The 17,250-nt window shown below is 42.2% G+C and overlaps 1 protein-coding gene across 3 annotated transcripts in view; it reads left to right on the top strand.

Annotated features, from left to right (window-relative positions):
- The window catches only part of Megf10 (multiple EGF like domains 10), a 155,040-nt gene that overhangs the window by 109,231 nt on the left and 28,559 nt on the right, over nucleotides 1-17,250 (top strand). For all 3 annotated transcript variants that reach the window (XM_021651567.2, XM_060377242.1, XM_060377243.1), the window contains exons 9-13: nucleotides 634-846; nucleotides 7,326-7,500; nucleotides 8,750-8,870; nucleotides 9,641-9,804; nucleotides 12,063-12,165. In XM_021651567.2, the coding sequence (XP_021507242.1) occupies nucleotides 634-846; nucleotides 7,326-7,500; nucleotides 8,750-8,870; nucleotides 9,641-9,804; nucleotides 12,063-12,165 (776 nt within the window). The remainder of the gene's footprint in view (nucleotides 1-633; nucleotides 847-7,325; nucleotides 7,501-8,749; nucleotides 8,871-9,640; nucleotides 9,805-12,062; nucleotides 12,166-17,250) is intronic.

Below are 17,250 nucleotides of genomic sequence, written 5' to 3'. Positions count from 1 at the left end.
TAGGAAAGCCACATGGGAGGTGGCTGCTGAGAGACAGTGTCCCTACTGTGGTGAGCGCTCCGCCAGAGGAGACTTTAATTCTGTCCTCTTGGCAGAACGTTCCCCGTCACCTCACCTCTCCAAAAAGAGATTTGGCTAACACCAATAACCATTCATGCTTCTCGAGGATCAGTGACGACTCCTTTCATTTCTCCAGGATCAGCGGCCCATCTCATCCAACTTACCAGGGCATCTCTCCCCTCCAGGCCATTTCTTTTTTTGTTGTTCTTGTTAAAAAGACTCTTAGAGGAAATTTTGGGTTATTCTGTCCCCTTGCCATTTGGCAGTCCTTCAGAACAGAGGACAATATTCCTCTTGCCCAAATATTTTGCCAGAAATCACCAAGCCTTCTCATAACCTACAAACTGGGGTTGAGGAATATCTGATTTCGGAAGCTCGGAATCTCTTGCGTCTTGGTATTTAGTTCTCCCTTCCACGCGCTTACAGCTGTTAATGCTATGTAACCAGAATGACTTGTCTTATTACTTTTCTACCTATCATGGAACAAACATGAAATGTTATGGGTTCAAAAGCATTTCAGCTTGTACGTAGTTGGGCCCTTTTGAACCAACCGTTGGCCTCTTGTCTGAATAGGTGTCAGGACGAATGCCCTGTGGGGACCTACGGGGTTCGCTGTGCGGAAGCCTGCAGGTGTGTCAATGGAGGGAAGTGCTATCACGTGAACGGCGCATGCCTGTGCGAAGCGGGCTTTGCCGGTGAACTTTGCGAGGCGCGCCTGTGTCCCGAGGGACTTTACGGGATCAAATGTGACAAGCGGTGCCCCTGCCACCTGGACAACACTCATAGGTGAGTGCCATCTGCCTCTGGAAAAACATTTTCTATTGAAGTTTTAACTTCAGTTCCCAGGTGTTGGCAAGAATGGCCTTAGCCTCTCCTTGACAGAAAGCAGCAAGGCGACAGGACTATTGTTTCACTTACTTGACTGAAAGCCAATGCCCAAAGAGCTAAGGATATTGTTTGTTGGTGTGTATTAGGTTATTTTGTCTATTGATGGGGACCGGCAAAAAAAAAAAAAAAAAGATTTTTTTTTTTTTTCCTGAGATGAACAGAACTTTTGCCTAGAGAAGAAATGTGTGACATTCCCTTAGAAACAAAGATACTGTGCAGAGACAGGGGTTAAGCCAAGTTCAGGATGTGAAAATGTCTTTCTCACTGCAGTATCTTTTATTTGACAACACATCTGTGGAAGAACGAAAGGCTACAGAGAGGAAGTGGGGGGGGGGTTATTGAAAGCACTTCCCATGTGGCTGTGACATGTGGAATAGTGTTCAGAACTGATTGCCGTGACCAAAAAAATCCAAGGGATCTTCCAGCTCAAAAATATCTCTCCACAAATCTGGGATCAGGAAAGCACAATCCCGCCCACCTTACCGTGCCTCATCTGTCCCTGAAAAATACCTTCCTACCTCTTCTTTTCTTTCCCCTTCTCCAAGGACCAGAGGCATAACATTTAGAAGTCCAAGCCCATTCACAGACTTCTGGAAAAGATAAATTTGATGAAAATATAGTACAGTATACAACAGTTCAGATGTTAGTGGGAAGACTTTTATTTGGATTCAGTGCAGATAGTATTACATTTGATAGTATCAAATCCCAAATACACAAGAGATAGAGGGGGAACAGTGTGTGGTTGGTCTATTCTTTAAGCCATTATTAGGAACAGAAGAAAAATGTACTTTATATTGTCGTGTGTGTGTGTGTGTGTGTGTGTGTGTGTGTGTGTGTGTATACCATGTCTGTCTGTGTGTGTGTGCCTGTGTGTAAGACATGTACTCTCCAAGTGACTCAAGCAGCTTTGCTATGATCATCTTTGGGTTTCCTTCATTGGAACATATTGTTAGCTCCTACATGAAACATTTCAGTAAATATTGAGGTGATAAACTCCTTGCAAAGATTTGTTTTTCTGCTTTCTGACATATAAGGAGCTGGCATGATTAAAATTAAGGTACGCCTCATGTAGCTTCATCCCCAGCAGACTGCATTGTTGTGTATGGACACGGCTGAAATCTAATAAAGCAGCAAACCCAAGAAAAGAGATCTCTGAGAGGAACCAGATAGGCATGGAGACTTGGTTATGGTGGATCTGAATGTCTGGAAGTAGGGGGAGGGTGATTTTTTTTTTTCTTAATCACAGGACCACGATGCTTTTGACATAGGTCCCACCGGATTAACGCATATACTTTAACAAAGAAATGAATGAAATCGTTTGACAATTGCGTAGATCAGAACAATACTGAAATGATGTGTATCAAATATTCAGAGGGTTTAGAAACAATTTAAGTGCCCTTATTCATGAAAGCTATTTTAAAAGATTAGCTTTTACAAATTTCTTTTAAAGCCAGATAAATGCGGATTACATGAGTCTCTCATGTTGGATACACAGCTGGAGTCATATATCAATTCTTATATCTTAAACAGCCTTGCAAAATGCAGAGCCCTCTAGAGAGAAAAAGAAAGGGGCTTAGAATCATCGCTTTAATTGAAAGCCTAATTTGTTCTCTTATCATCTGACGAAGCAAGTAGAGATTTGCCATTATATACAATCCGTGCAATAAATTCATCCAAAAACCCTTTGTGTAATTAATATATCTAATGCAATGTAACTTAATAGTTTACATAACCTGTAGGAATTGTGTATGTACATAATTGACATATGACAGCCACACATTTGAGGAGGGGTTAGTATAGACTAGCATTAATTGCATCACAACAAACAAACAAATGATGCCAAATTTAGTAGCCTTGGCCATGAGGTATTTACTAGCTGGCTTTTTACTGTATGGCTTAGGCTCGGTATGGGAGTTTCTTCTGTTAATGGCAGATCTATTGGAAGCTGATTGGTCCTGGAAATCCTCCCTCCATGCATTTGGGTGGATGACAAGTATAACTAGGCACATGGAGTCTCCAGAAGAGTAGCCTGGGCTCATTTTAGCCATCTGGCTTCTAAAGGCAAAACAAGCAGGGTAAGCTCTGAGAAGCAGGGTAAGTCTGTTATATAATCCATGCACATTTGCCTAGGGATGGTGCTACCCACAGTGGGCTAGACCCTCCCACATCAGTCATCAATCAAGAAAATCCCTCACAGACACAGCCATAGGCCAATCTGATTGAGTCAATTCTTCAGTTGAGGTTCCCTCATCCCAGGTGATTCCAGGTTATGTTAAGTTCATAATCGAAACTAATCAAAAGCCATGCAATTGTCATTGTGTTTGAGCGCAGACTCATATAAAGAAATGAATAAAAGGAGAACTCATTCTGTTTTAGTTTATATATCTTTTCAGTATGGGAGGTTAAACCGAGGACCTCACGTGTGCTAGCAAATATAAAGACTGGTACAGTCACAGCTCAGTATTTTTTTATTTTGAGACAGAGTGCCCAGACTGGCCTTGAATTTACAGTATGGACCCAGCAGTCCTTGAACCCACAATCCTCCTGCCTAAGCCTCCTGAGTCGCTGAAATCAAAACCCATGTCACTAGCCTCAGCCAATATTATGTACAACTGGACCCCAGTTATCAGTTAGCTATTAAATTGAAGAACTATTTTTCAAAAGTAGTTGTTTTACATGCATGTATAAAAAAGCAAATATTTGCACATGTGCATAATTATATTTTCATGTGTAAGCAATGTGTTCTTTAAGAGGTATGATGCATATCACCCTCTCATGTCTAATCTTCTTCCACATGTTCATCTCACTATCCATTAACTGCCTGAGTGAGAGCCCATTGAGCGCCTCCAAGCAGCTTATTACAAATTGCGGAATGCTAAGCTGGTGTCAATCAATCTGAGAACCAGTGTGCTGGACTACCAGTCACTAGAGGCCATTTAATATCATTTTCTCCGATTCCCCCACAGTTCACATTCACATGGCAATTTCTATTTTGTTTAGTGTTAACATCTGTATCGGAAATAATACTTCTGTTTGTTTTTTTTTTTATTGTAAGTCATTTTCTACCAACTGTCTTTTTAAGGCAGGTTAAGATAAAGCTTGTTTGTTTGTTTGCTTTTCTCAACTATAAAGTTTTCTCATATAAATTTCTCTTGTTTTCGTAATCTTGCTGGCTTTGTAAACCCTAAACTTTAGCAGTTCCTTTTCATATGGAGTCTTCTCTGAAGGCTTCTAGCAAACTTCCCTTTCTTTCAGTTTCAAAACAAACCGACACGCCACTGTTGATGTCTGATTCTGCCACTACTACACTTGTGAACCTGTGAATCAGCCTTACTCTTTCCGGGCCTCAGTTTCTTCATTTATGAAATGGGACCATGCCTGCCGCTTTGGATGGCCATGGGAACTGAGGTTAAATAATGCATGTGGATAGTTCATCAGGGAGGTGGCACCAGTCGGTGCCTTGCAATGCTGACTGTTACTGTCTGCATTCACTTAAACCAACCTCATAGGTATTACATATCCCTCTGGGATGGGAGGCGATTCACTTTAAGACTAACACTTTTGAAAAGCAGTTTAGGGGAAACCCTGAGTTTGGACACAGGCACTGCATTGAATAGCCTTATGCCATGGCTCTAAGATGTGAGGGAGAAGCGACATTTCTACGAGAACCAGACCTGGAGTTGTCTGTGTCCTCTTCATCTATTTACTTTGCATACTTTGCTGTGAGCCTACTCACACAAGACCCATTTATCAGGTTCAAACCAAATAGAGATCCAGCATTGAAATGGAGAAGTGAACAGGGAGTATCATCCCTAACCAAGAAACTATCTGCGATTGATACCCACCAGCAAAGAAAACAAAACAAAACAAAACAAAACTGGTTTTCTCTAGTGGAGTATCGCTGGGTAGATTAACCACATTCTGGAGCAGGCCCCATGCCCCGGAGTAATTGACTAAAAAAAATGAACTCAGTGGTCTATTAAAAAACAACACTAATGACAACTTTTAGTCTAATTTTGCTTTGTTTGGGCTTTTTTTTAAATTGATGTTCTTTTACCTATTTATTTTATTCTCTCTGTGTGTATGTGTGTGTGTTTCTTTTTTGTACTTTGTTTTTAAGAAAACACAAAGTAAGGTGGATAGGGAAATGTGGAGGATCTGAGAAGATTTGGAAGAGGGAAAACATGAAAAAAATATATTGCATGAAGAAAAATTTGAATAAAAAACTAGAAAGAAGATGGAAGGGGAGGAAGACCTCCCCTATCAGTGGACCTGGAGAGGGGGATGGGAGGAGATGAGAGAGGGAAGGTGGGATTGGGAGAGAATGAGGGAGGAGGCTACAGCTGGGATACAAAGTGAATAAACTGTAATTAATATAAAAAATAAAAATTTAATTAAGAAAGAAGGAATTTGACATCAGATGAAAAAAATTGTCATAGCATCTCTTTACTTACTAAGAACACATATTTCACCATGAAAAAAAATTAAAACTCTAGTTAAATAAATAAGATAAAACATAGGTCTAAACAACTGAATAAAATGTACTTTTACTATTTCCTATTAATTTCTGTGTTCACAGTATCACAGTGTTAGAAGTTATTACAAATACGTTTAACTGATAAAAGAGTACGAGCCTTAACTGTGCACAGTAGTTCATAATTGTGATTTTTTAGCAAAGGCAGAAGATCTTGATTATAAAGTCAGCTTGGGCTGTGTAGCAAGGCCCTGTATCAATGAGAAAGCAAGTGAACAGACATGCTAGCAATCAAAGCAGTTTCCAGACAGGCAGATGATGGTCCCACATACAGAAGTATAGATGGCTTGGGTAGACACTGGGTTTAAAAGAAGGGAAGAACAGGGCTTAGCCTTTGGCACAGTGAGCTTGAGAAGCCACAAAGATGCCAGGTATTTGCCCAAGGATGATCTCAGGGGACTAGATCTATTCATACATGAGTAGAGCTAAGTGTATCTGAGACTCAAGCCCTTGTCTTCTCCAGCCAAACCCTCTCTACCCAGGAAATCTCAGTTGTATAAATGTATTTACATTTTTCTTCATGGTTCCCAAGCATGGTTTGATGAATCTCCTGACTTTTTCCTGTTGATAGTTAATTATAGCAGGAGTCTGAAAGTACATTATTAAAAACAAAACAAAACAAAACAAAAAACTTTAGAAATGAAAATCAAACCAGCCAGTCTCCTGGCTTTTTCTGAAGAAAAAGAAAAAAGATAAATGGATAGATGGAACACAAAATGAAGGGGTGTGGGGCTGGAGAGATGGTTGAGAAGTTGAGAGTACTTTTTGTCCTTGCAAAAGACCTGGGTGTGGTTCCCAGCACTCACAGAGTGGCTCACAACCACCTATAACTCCAGTTCTGGAGGATCTGAACCCTTCTTTGGACCTCTGCAGGCATAAGGCATGCCTATGGTTCTCATACATATGTGCAAGCAAAACAGTTGTATACATAAAAAGAAAAAGATAAGAATAAGGTTTTGGGGTGTGGCTGAGACCTTCACTCAAATGGGGACTTCGGGAAGAAGGCTTTGTGCCTTCCCTAGGGACACTCAGGTGGACAAGAACTAGAATTACATTACCTTCATCCCTACAAGTCTCCCTTCCCCCCAAAGGGTACAAATTCTATGGGCAGTCCCTTACAAGGACCATTTGGCAAATGTCTAAACAAAGCAGATTTTGTCGTCTGTCTTCAGGGAGAGGGGTCATCTTCACAGTCTTCCTTTTGTCTAAAGGGAAGCGTTAGTTCGCAGAGTTAGTTTGCTCGCCAGAGTTAGCAGGCTTTCTCGTGTCAGGAAGCACACATGCTTTAAGCCAGCGTGCCACAGAGTGCCTCATTGTGTCCGCTCCCTTGCATGAGCATCTCAGCACAGCTGACATGTCCATTTGCCACGGAGCAACAGCTGGCCTCTGGGCGGTCAGTGTGGCTGCTGTTCCAGGTAGCAGCTGCTGTTTAACTACCAGGTAGATGGGCTGGGAGGAGAAGCATGTTGGCAAGGTCACTGCTTTTGGAATTCCTTGGCCATCACACAGTGAACTTGGTGTTGGATGGCCCTCTTCAGTGTGTCTCATGTCCCTTCTTATTGAGTTAGTGCTCTCAATTGGAGACAATTAAAAAGAACTTCAGACAAAAGGATACGGTTATGTAGTCACTTCACTGGGGCTCAATGCTGATTTCATTCACTGTTTCGGCAATAACGCTTGAGTGGCAGACAATTAATTAAATCACATCACCATAGGAATTAAGTTTAAATCATGTCCCTGGGATTACCAGCACATTTAGTCATTACTGAGAAAGCAGCGTTTGCGCATGCCCGACGTGTCATGTTTATCCCAGAATGACTTGTTCTTTTCATCTGTCTCTCAGCTGTCACCCCATGTCTGGAGAGTGTGGCTGCAAGCCGGGCTGGTCTGGGCTGTACTGTAACGAAACATGCTCTCCTGGGTTCTATGGGGAAGCTTGCCAACAGATCTGCAGCTGCCAAAATGGAGCCGACTGTGACAGTGTGACTGGAAGGTGCGCCTGTGCTCCGGGATTCAAAGTGAGTGACTCAGGCTCTGGAGGCAGGAGGAGGGTGCTGCGCGGAGCATTCCGACAGCACAGTTGACGCGGGCTGCCGTGAAGTACGGTGAATGCGATTAAGCCACTCACAGCATTTACCGAGCCAAGAACTATCTGAGATAAGTCAGTCAACAGTCCAGTGATGACTGAGAACCGCCAAGGTGTCATTAATGTTTTTAATGTCCCTAATGTCAGAACACACCAGGAAGTATGATCATAATAAATATTCTTCATGGAGTTGTTTTATTCTGCCCTATAGGCAACAGAGAAATAGCTTTTCCATACAGTTGTTATTAGTTATTATATTCAACTTTCTGTTAAGATTCCACAAAATTTAAAGACAGAGTACTTACCAGGTATATATTTATGATACATTTGCACTCTACAGTCAGTAGCATATAATTTTGAGATCCCTTTGAGAGTCTAGATTCTGTCAATGTACCTGGACACCAAGACAGTCTAATTACTCCTGTGGTCCCTACTACTTCTCAGCTATTGAAAGGGTGAAGTGGTAACTGAGATTTATCTCCTCCCATTGTAAAGAAGATGCCATTGAACTGAAGAGTGTTGATGGTCATGTCAGGGCACGTAATGGAGAAAGAGTAGGTCATGAAGTCACAGGGCCAAGAGGACCTTTCTAGAGTTTTCTGATCAGCGTCACAATCCTCCTCTGGCTGACCCCTGAATTAATTTTCACTTAAGAGTCTAGCTCACCTTTGTAGCTCAGTTCTGTGTTTAATGCCCTCTGTTGGCTAAATTGGATCATACCGCTGGCTGAGTGTTGCTTTGATTCAACCATTAACAACATTACATATTACACAAGGGGGCCCGTGAAGAGAAACGGTGTGCGGTTTGTTTATATTTTTGTTTACAATGATTTTATCGCTATAGTTTACCGTTACCTATCTGCTTGTGTAACCAAGGGAGAAACCTTATTTTGGTGTTCTGTTATGAAAACAAATCTAAAAAAGTTGGCAGGCTCATTTTGGAAAGTCGGGGGAAGGTCCTATTTCATATTTTATCATAAACATGGGCCGGCCAGTATTGTACTTGAATCTCTATAATTGTATATAGGAATGGTATCGTAGAAACTTTCAAAAATATAGTGTTAAAATTAGAGAGAAAGCATAGCTTAGCATTGTCAAGGTATATTTTTGTCTGTGCTGGCATGGTTTCAGTTGGCAAAAATAAAAAAAGTACCCTGCATTTTGCTGTTTGTGCTCATCTAGGGAGCTGACTGCTCTACTCCATGTCCTCTGGGAAGCTATGGGATAAACTGTTCTTCTCGCTGCGGCTGTAAAAACGATGCTGCCTGTTCTCCTGTGGACGGATCTTGTATCTGTAGGGCAGGTAAGAGTATGTACATAAATCATTTCGGTCCTGGTCCTGTCACCTACTGGAGTCCCTGGAATTATATCCCGATGGGGGCTGTAGCTCTAAATTCACTACAATCAGTGTGGCCTCAGCAGCCCTCCTTCTTCCTCAGTCCAGGAGACAAACTCATATTCGGTCCTCTCTGAAGTTGCTGTCAGCTTTCAAAGTCGGAATCCAGAATTTTGGGAAGGGTAAACAAACAGACATGCCTATGGCCCCCAAAGGATCAACTTGGAGTCATGACAGGAAATTCAGCCAGCACAGATTTTACGTGTGGCCCAGAATGTGTCCTCCATAGATGAGGCCAGGATCTTGGAAACACATTTTTCATGGTTAATGCCTATTGCTTCAAAGATGGGGTTATTTCTTTTTCCAAGAACAAGCCTTCTACTCCCTCCCGCATAAACAGACAAAGCTTACAATTCTACTCCGAGCATCAAAGCCCATTAAAGGTGACCTCTCTCCACATCACTTCCAGGAGCCCAGGGGTGCTTCTCCGCGTTGGCATCCCCGGCCGATCACATGGCACCGTTGGCTGCTGTTTGGTTTCTGTGGGGTTCCTTTTTATTTCTGGTGGAGGCCTATTGCAGCAGAGCCAAGGCCTTCTGCCACTGTGAGGGCTGGGACTGGGCAGCACTGTTACGCCTCTCCAAGTTGCCTCCACAGGGAGACGTGTCTTGGAAGGGCTCAGCAAAGCTCCCTGTCGCCCTTGTTTCCTCACACACTCTGCCATTCTCATCATGCAGGCTGGCACGGTGTGGACTGTTCCATCCGCTGCCCCAGCGGCACATGGGGCTTTGGCTGTAACCTAACATGTCAGTGCCTCAATGGTGGTGCCTGCCACACCCTGGACGGGACCTGCACCTGTGCTCCTGGATGGCGAGGAAAGAAATGTGAACTTCCCTGCCAGGTACGTATGCTCTGGGTAGCTATGGCTGGATGACTGTGCAGGAGAGCTGACTTCTTTGGAGAGGTTTTTTGTTTTGTTTTGTTTTGTTTTGTTTTGTTTTGTTTTCCTGACTGAAGGTGTAAGTGTGTGACTCAGTCTTCTGTAACTATTATGAGCGTAGAAGTGGACTGAGGCTTGGAAAGACATAGAGTGGAAATCAGTTAGGCGGGCTTTAAAGAATGCCTCCTTCTTTCCTTTTATCCCTGTGCCGATTGCCCAGCCCCCACTCCAGCATTTTCTGTTTCTTATACACTCATCTCTTGGTGGCAGCCAGGCAGCGGCACTGGTCAAACACCCAGTGTATTCCCGTCAACTCTCCATGTATTTTGTTTCCTTTATAATGGAAATCTGCAGGCTTTGGGGTGGGAAGTGACAGGGTTTCTGAAAAGGGGGCGGTGGCTGGTGTCACAGAGATGTGCATTGAAGTGGAGAAAGAAGGTTTGGAAACAGCTTTCGTTAATGTAAATATTTCTGGAGGCACAGGAGTCTCCTCAGCACTCACTCCCTTTCCTCGACCTAATTTGGAGACATGCGTCATTAGATGTTCTCCTCTGTAGCTGCTGCAGGCTGGCTGAGGGCAAAGTGGGAAGGGAATCCCGTAGTAACTTGTTGTAGGCTTGCTTTCCAAAGCGCCTGACTGGTTTCTTTTTCTGTTTGCATCATGCTTTCTTCTTGAGCCGTCAAGCATTCTATCAGCGGTGGTGGTATGTTCGCTTCCTCCAGGACACCATCAGATAACAATGTGAACCCCTGAATTGGGCCATTTCAGAGACAGGGTTTCCTCAGGGCATCTTTTGCCTCTTCTGGGCTTCCTTCGTGTTAGGTACAACCCACTTCCCAACGGAGAAAAGGTTCCTGCCCTGCATTAGTCTGTGCTCCCCTACCCCCTGTGAGTTAGGCTAGCTTTGTTGTCTCTGTTCAGACCAGTGAACAGATTACCAATGCTTGGAGCTGGGCTCTTATGACATCCTTTACTTCCTCATTATGGGCAAACAGGAAACCCCGGTGCAAGCTGTCTATGGTTCTGCATCAGATGTGTTAGTAACTCAGGGAGTCGGACGGTTCAGTGGCTTCTGTGATAACAGAGCTAACTGCTGTGCAATGCTGTCAAATATTGGCAGAGCCTAGTAAGTGGGTTAGTTGGTTTCTTTGCTTACTAAATTCTAGACAAATGATTATATCATCACTAACATTTGGTGCCTGGTAATGCTGTTTCCATGGCCCCACGCTCAGTCACTGGGCTCTCTTCCCCATTGTTTGGGTGATACAGGGAAGTTTGTAGTCCCCTACACCAGTTCCAAGGTTCTGGAAAAAAAAATAAGTTTTCTTTCCAAATAAGAACATTTCCATTTCTTCTTCAATTGGTCATGCCCATCTACCACGTCTCTTCTTGGACTACTCAACAGTAGCATGTACATGAAGGGGCAGATGAGGAGGCTCCCAATGTAATGGGAATTTACAGTCTTGAATCATAATGTTCCTATACAGTTTAGAATCTTTCCTGGGAAGGAAGATAGAAAAAATTACAGTAGATTTCAGTTTTCTTTATTATGTTATGTATTCCATTGACAACAGCTTATGTAAATGAACTTAATTCAATTATATATATATATATATATATATACACACACACACATACATATACACATATATGTCATATAACATCTACGTATGTATATACGTATCATCTATCTAATCTATTTATTGTGTGTGCACGCATGTCTGCGCATGTGTGCGCATGTGCATGCGTGTGTGCATGTGTGTGTATGTGTGTGTGTGTGTGTGTGTGTGTGTATGTGTGTGTGTGTGTCTTTTTATGTGGACAAAGACCTCACTTTCCTCTAAGAAAGAAATTATAGGGAACATTGAACTATGTTGGTAAGAATAATTAGAAAGAAATGAACAACATATATTTTATGGGTTGTGGTAATGATGAGAAAAGGCCCTTTCGTCAACTGGCATGCTTACGTTTGTCATATGTATGCATAGATATGTGTTGGCATGATTGGTTTTACCATGCATATCTCCCAACTATCATATCGGGCATGAACTAGAGTTGAGGTGATTTTCAAATGCTACCTCCTCAAGCTTGTATTTTGCATCATGGAGAGAGGTGCTATGATGCGTGCTCCTAAGAAACATGCCAGGGCCATTATCGTGCAGTGTCGTGAGAATACCTAGGTTTGTCACCACTGGCTTTGACATCCTCTCACTTGCAGGACGGCACGTACGGGCTGAACTGTGCCGAGCGCTGTGACTGCAGCCATGCAGACGGCTGCCACCCTACCACCGGCCACTGCCGCTGCCTCCCTGGATGGTCAGGTAAGTGCTTAGGGCCAGTTCAGTATCTACTGGTGCTGTTTGCTCCTTCAAAGAAATAAGCACAGGTCAGTTTTTCAGGGAAAAAAAATGCAGTAAAGTCCCAAGCAAGTGGACACTTGTTTTTTGTCCATGAAATGTTAAGTGTTGGGTGTGATTAAGCGGTTGCCCAGGGCAGTCAGTTCCATGGAGCTTACATGCAAGGTCCAGTATTGAGATAAAAAAAAAATACATCCCTGGACTATAATTAGAATCAGTATAGAAATAAAACCATTAACTACTGCTAATACGGCTCATATACAAATATTGACTCTCTTTCTCAGAAATAAAAGTCTAAAAACTTTATCTTTCTTAAAATTAATTTTGAGTCATGACAAATTCATGTTATAATTGGGCAAAAAAAAAAAATCTCTAACCACAGGGTAGAAATTCCTCCTTATTTATACGGCCTCATGATTTCAGCTAGGAATTTTGTCAGGCGAGCAGTGGTCCCGGAAGAAGAAGAATGTTTTTACTCATGATGTACAGGTTTGCTTGGATGTTTGGTGCCATCTTCAAAGACCGTAGTAAATCATGAGCAAGAGCATTGCTTTTCTTGCGGGACCACTTTGCCTTCCCACCAGCAATATCTGAGCATTTCTGTATCCCCACCAACACATCTGTCTTTCTGGTGGCATCCATCCTTGTGAGTATGAAGCGGTACCCCTTTGGGGTTTTGGCTTTGTGCTCTTAGGATCCACCCTGTGCATTTATTGGCCACCTGTAAATCTTCCTTATAGAAATATCTATTCATATCCTTCATTAATTTTTAACTGAGTTATTTTTCTTTATATCATTGAGTTCTAACACCACATTATATAAAATTTTTTTTTTACCAGACATGATTTGCAAGAATTCCTTCTTCTTTTTTTTTTTTTTTTTCCCTTGCTATCTTCATAGTGTTCTTTGGAGCAGAAGTTTTTATTGTGATAGTCTCCCTTGCCCAACTTTAAATTTTTGTTTCCTTGTGCTCTTTGATATCAATTCCAAGATTTCTTAGAATTGATACAATGCATCAAGAAATTGAGAGCTATCTACACACTCCCCACTCTGGTGCCTAATACAAGAAATTTATTTTTGTATTGTCTGATAAAGTTCTTTTTATATAACTTTTATGCTTAGGTTTTTGAGTCACTTTGAGATAATCTTTTCATGTACTATGATCAAGGGGGCAAACTATTTTATAACCAGTGGGCCCAGCACAGTTTTTTTAAGACTATTCTTCTCCTTGTTGAATGTCTTAACTTTTTTTTCTTGCCAGAAGTCAATTTCCCATAGATGTGAAGTTTATTTCTGGATGTTCTAGTCAATCCCATTGGTCTGTATATTTCTCCTCACACTGGCATAATTCTTCCTCAATTATAACAGCTTTGTAAGAACTTTTAAATTGGGAGAAAGGTGAACATTCCAGTCTTGCTCCCTTGAATTTCCATATGGCTTTTAGCATTAGTACATTAGTCTTTACAAATAAGCAGGATGGAAACTTAATGGAGTTCAGCTGATAGGTTAATTTGGGAAACACCAGAATCTTAGCCACACTGAATCTTCAGATTCACAGATATGGCCCATCACAAGCAACCTCTTCGAGGGGATCTGTTGGCCCTTTAGAATTTGCTGAGAACTTCTTTGGTTATGGAGAGAAGGAAGCAGGGTTGGAATATCATGTGTTAGTGTCTGAGAGCCACCTTAGCAAATAGGCCAAGCTGGTACAATGACCTCATCGGCTGTTAGTATGAGTGACTCATGGACTCTCAGCCTCTGTCCCTGTAGTTCCTTCTTGACTTGTGAACTTGGCTTTATAGTATGACAGTCCACCTTTCTATGTCCCCGTCACCTCACCATCACTGATGTTGACCCTGGATCATGTCAGGCATCAGATGACATCCGTGATTTCACCAGGGTTCTTGAGTTTTGCAAAAATGGACAGACCAGCATTAAAATCTCAGGGAGGCAAAATAGCAATTTTAATCTGGTAAATGCAGAGTGATCCTAACATAGAGGCCACATTACCGGATATGGAACCTACTCTACCAAATCTACTTTCGTCTTCTAAATATGTAGATAGTGGGATGTGTCCCTAGAAATACCAGTCACACCTTGAGTGTCAACCTGCTCTGATGATGTAGAACCAGGCTGCAAAAGGCTCACCCCAGTACACATGAGAAAAACAAGACATGAGCTGGCTTAAAGCCAGTCAGAAAATGTGTTCCTGGCATTCCACAGTCTGGGTCACGGGGTAAGACAAATTATCCCCCATCTGGCCTTAGACCTACCAGGCTCCTGTGGGAATGCATTAGCTTTGCCACACAATGTGATCTTATAATCCCCTGCCCATCTGTGGCCAGTCTGCTTCCTGCTTCCTGCCTCATGCTTCTCTCTCTGCCCTGTCTTTTTGTTTTGTAACCTGTACTTATGTCTCTATTGCTCTCAGGCCAGCCCTATAGTCCCAAGGCCTCATTTCTCTGGGTCTTCCATGGGAGTAGGTGTGTAAATAGCTTTCACTCTTTGAGTCTGCCAAGAGAGGTTGTTCTCCTATACTCACAGAACATATTTGGTACAAGAGGACATATGTGTCAGGGGGAAAAGACAGTTTCAGAAAGTTTAGAAACATCACATTCAGAATGAGAGTTGGATTACTTTCTCTAAACAGAAAGAACAGCGTCTGTGTACTATATACACAGGATGTCATTCATTGTCGGCCATGAACAGACTCACATTTTCTTCACTGATAAGTTTTAAATTTTCCGCATCAAGAAGGAGGTTTTGTCTCTCACCAAGGAGCCAGTTTTCAGCCAAGTCATTACCACAAACCCAGGGAAGCATGTGAATCAGTCTCCTTTCTTCTTCGTTGCTGAGTCTGCTTTGAGTGACATGTTAAGGATCTCTTGCTGGAGAGGGTACAGTCTGACGTAACAGGGAGTCGTCTTCAGTGAACTGCAACATGGGGTCTAACCTTTTCTCCTGGCCACAGTAACAAAAAGTGGTACAAAGTATTCAGCCAGTGAGGACACAGGCAGAGGTGGCCACAAAGGGGACTGGATGCCGAGGGGAGGACATCAGCATACATAGACTGAGTGATGTTGCCGCAGCTTCGAAGGAAGCCTGGTTTCTTAACCTGGAGTCCTCATCACTCAGAACTCTGTGGTGCTGTCTCAGGTTCATATCTTCCTAAAGGAACTGAGCTTTTTTAAATAAATAAATAAATAAATAAATAAATAAATAAATAAATAAATGAAGGTTTATTGGCAACAGCAAGGGAGCGGGGAAGAGAGAGAGAACAGGAAGAGGGGAAGGGGAAAAGGGCAAAAGGGGCAATGGAAACAATATGTCTCTATTTTATAGTGAACGGCTCCTAGCTAGAGGGCAGGGTATGGCAGCCACGCCCTGCAGCAGCTAGAGACTTTAACACATATTAAGCCATTTTAGTATAAGTTAGAGTTAGGTCAGATAAGCTTTAAAAATACTAACTGTAAGATAGGAGTGAGTGGCATATGTCTATGATTCAAGAATTCAATAGTCTGAGGATTGCAGGAGGATTTCTGCAGTCTCAAGGCTGGAGTTGTCTATATAGTGAATTTGACACCATTCTGGATTACCCAGAAAGGTAATTGGGAGAAAGGTACCAGCTCACGCTATAAAATCTTGCTGGTGTTAAGCCTAAGGTTTCTTACCGCTGTCATTACATCTCATTGCTTATCTTCAGATTTTCCTGACTCCCAGCAGTCAGCTGGAAGCCTCCTCCCTAAGTTCTTAACATAGCGGAAGGTGCTATGAGAGACTTTTTAGTTATGCTCCAGCTCCTCTCTTTGATGTCTCCTGGATATCTCCCAGGGGCTGAAATCGGAACTGAGATGTCAGGGCCCTAGTCTATGGTTCTTGACCAGGAGAAGGAGGGCATTGTCAGCTCAAGTGATATAACTTGAATGTGGTATATACGTAATAACAATTAAATAAAAAGAAGCTATGAATTTGAGAGGCAGCAAGCAAGGATGAAAAAAAATGGAAGGGGAAATGACATTATTATATATAATTTCCTTTTTTAATGGAGAAAAATAGGTCTACAGATGTTAGCATGTTTTAGCAAGGTAGAAAATGTAATACAGTGAAAGTTAAAGTAAACTCAAGGTGCATTCAATATTCCAACTTCTCTTTCTAAAGTTAATGTGCCATTTTTTTAAAAAAAGGAACTGCACATTTACTATGTGCAGATTTTAAAACCTTAGTTTATTGACATTTTCCGTCAACAATTTTTTTTATTGGAAAGAAACAGACCTCATGAGAAAGCTGGGGAAAATAAAATGCCATTGTAGCTGGAATATATATATTTTAATTCCTTAGTATCTCTAGGGCCAGTGCTTCCGTGTCAGACCATCAAGGATATTTCTTGTGCTTTGTACACAATATACACCCTGCAAAGCTATGTGTGAACAAAGACATCCCATGCAGTTATAAACTGAAACTAGCTTTTCAGAAATGAGTCAGAAATGTGTGTGTGTGTGTGTGTGTGTGTGTGTGTGTGTTGCACAGTTTTCCAGCATAGTACTGGAGTGTCTTAATAAAGTTTTATGGAGGCTTTATAAAGTATTTCCTGAGATCAGTAGAAACAGGTTGATGCGTCTTCCTTTCTGCTCTGGATTCAGTCAGCCAGAAACACCTAGTCACTGAGTATTACAGTTAATTGCCATTTAATTCCAGCTGTCTGCAAACACGTGTGGTCTGTGGCCAGGTCCCCAGCTCTGGCCAAGATCACTGTCACCTGGGGACTCTTTCCACTTGCATCTTCCCAGTCACACCATCCAGCACCTTTTGAATGGGAATTTGGAGGGTAGAACAGAAAAGGAGGAAGAGTGAGAAAAGGAGGAAGCCTTCCCCAGTCGATAAATTGTTTTGTGTGTGTGTGTGTGTGTGTGTGTGTGTGTGTGTGTGTGTGTGTGTGCAAATTTTGAAAAGATTTGAAAATCTCTCAGGATGCTCTCCTTGGCACCTGGGGTGAGCTGCATGTCTGCCAGCAGCACTTATCTAGAATACTTCCTGCACAACATTACCTGG

The sequence above is a fragment of the Meriones unguiculatus genome, chromosome 2 (assembly GCF_030254825.1).
Source record: "Meriones unguiculatus strain TT.TT164.6M chromosome 2, Bangor_MerUng_6.1, whole genome shotgun sequence".
In the NCBI taxonomy this organism is placed as follows: domain Eukaryota; kingdom Metazoa; phylum Chordata; class Mammalia; order Rodentia; family Muridae; genus Meriones; species Meriones unguiculatus.
This window is presented reverse-complemented; position numbering and strand designations above follow the sequence as displayed.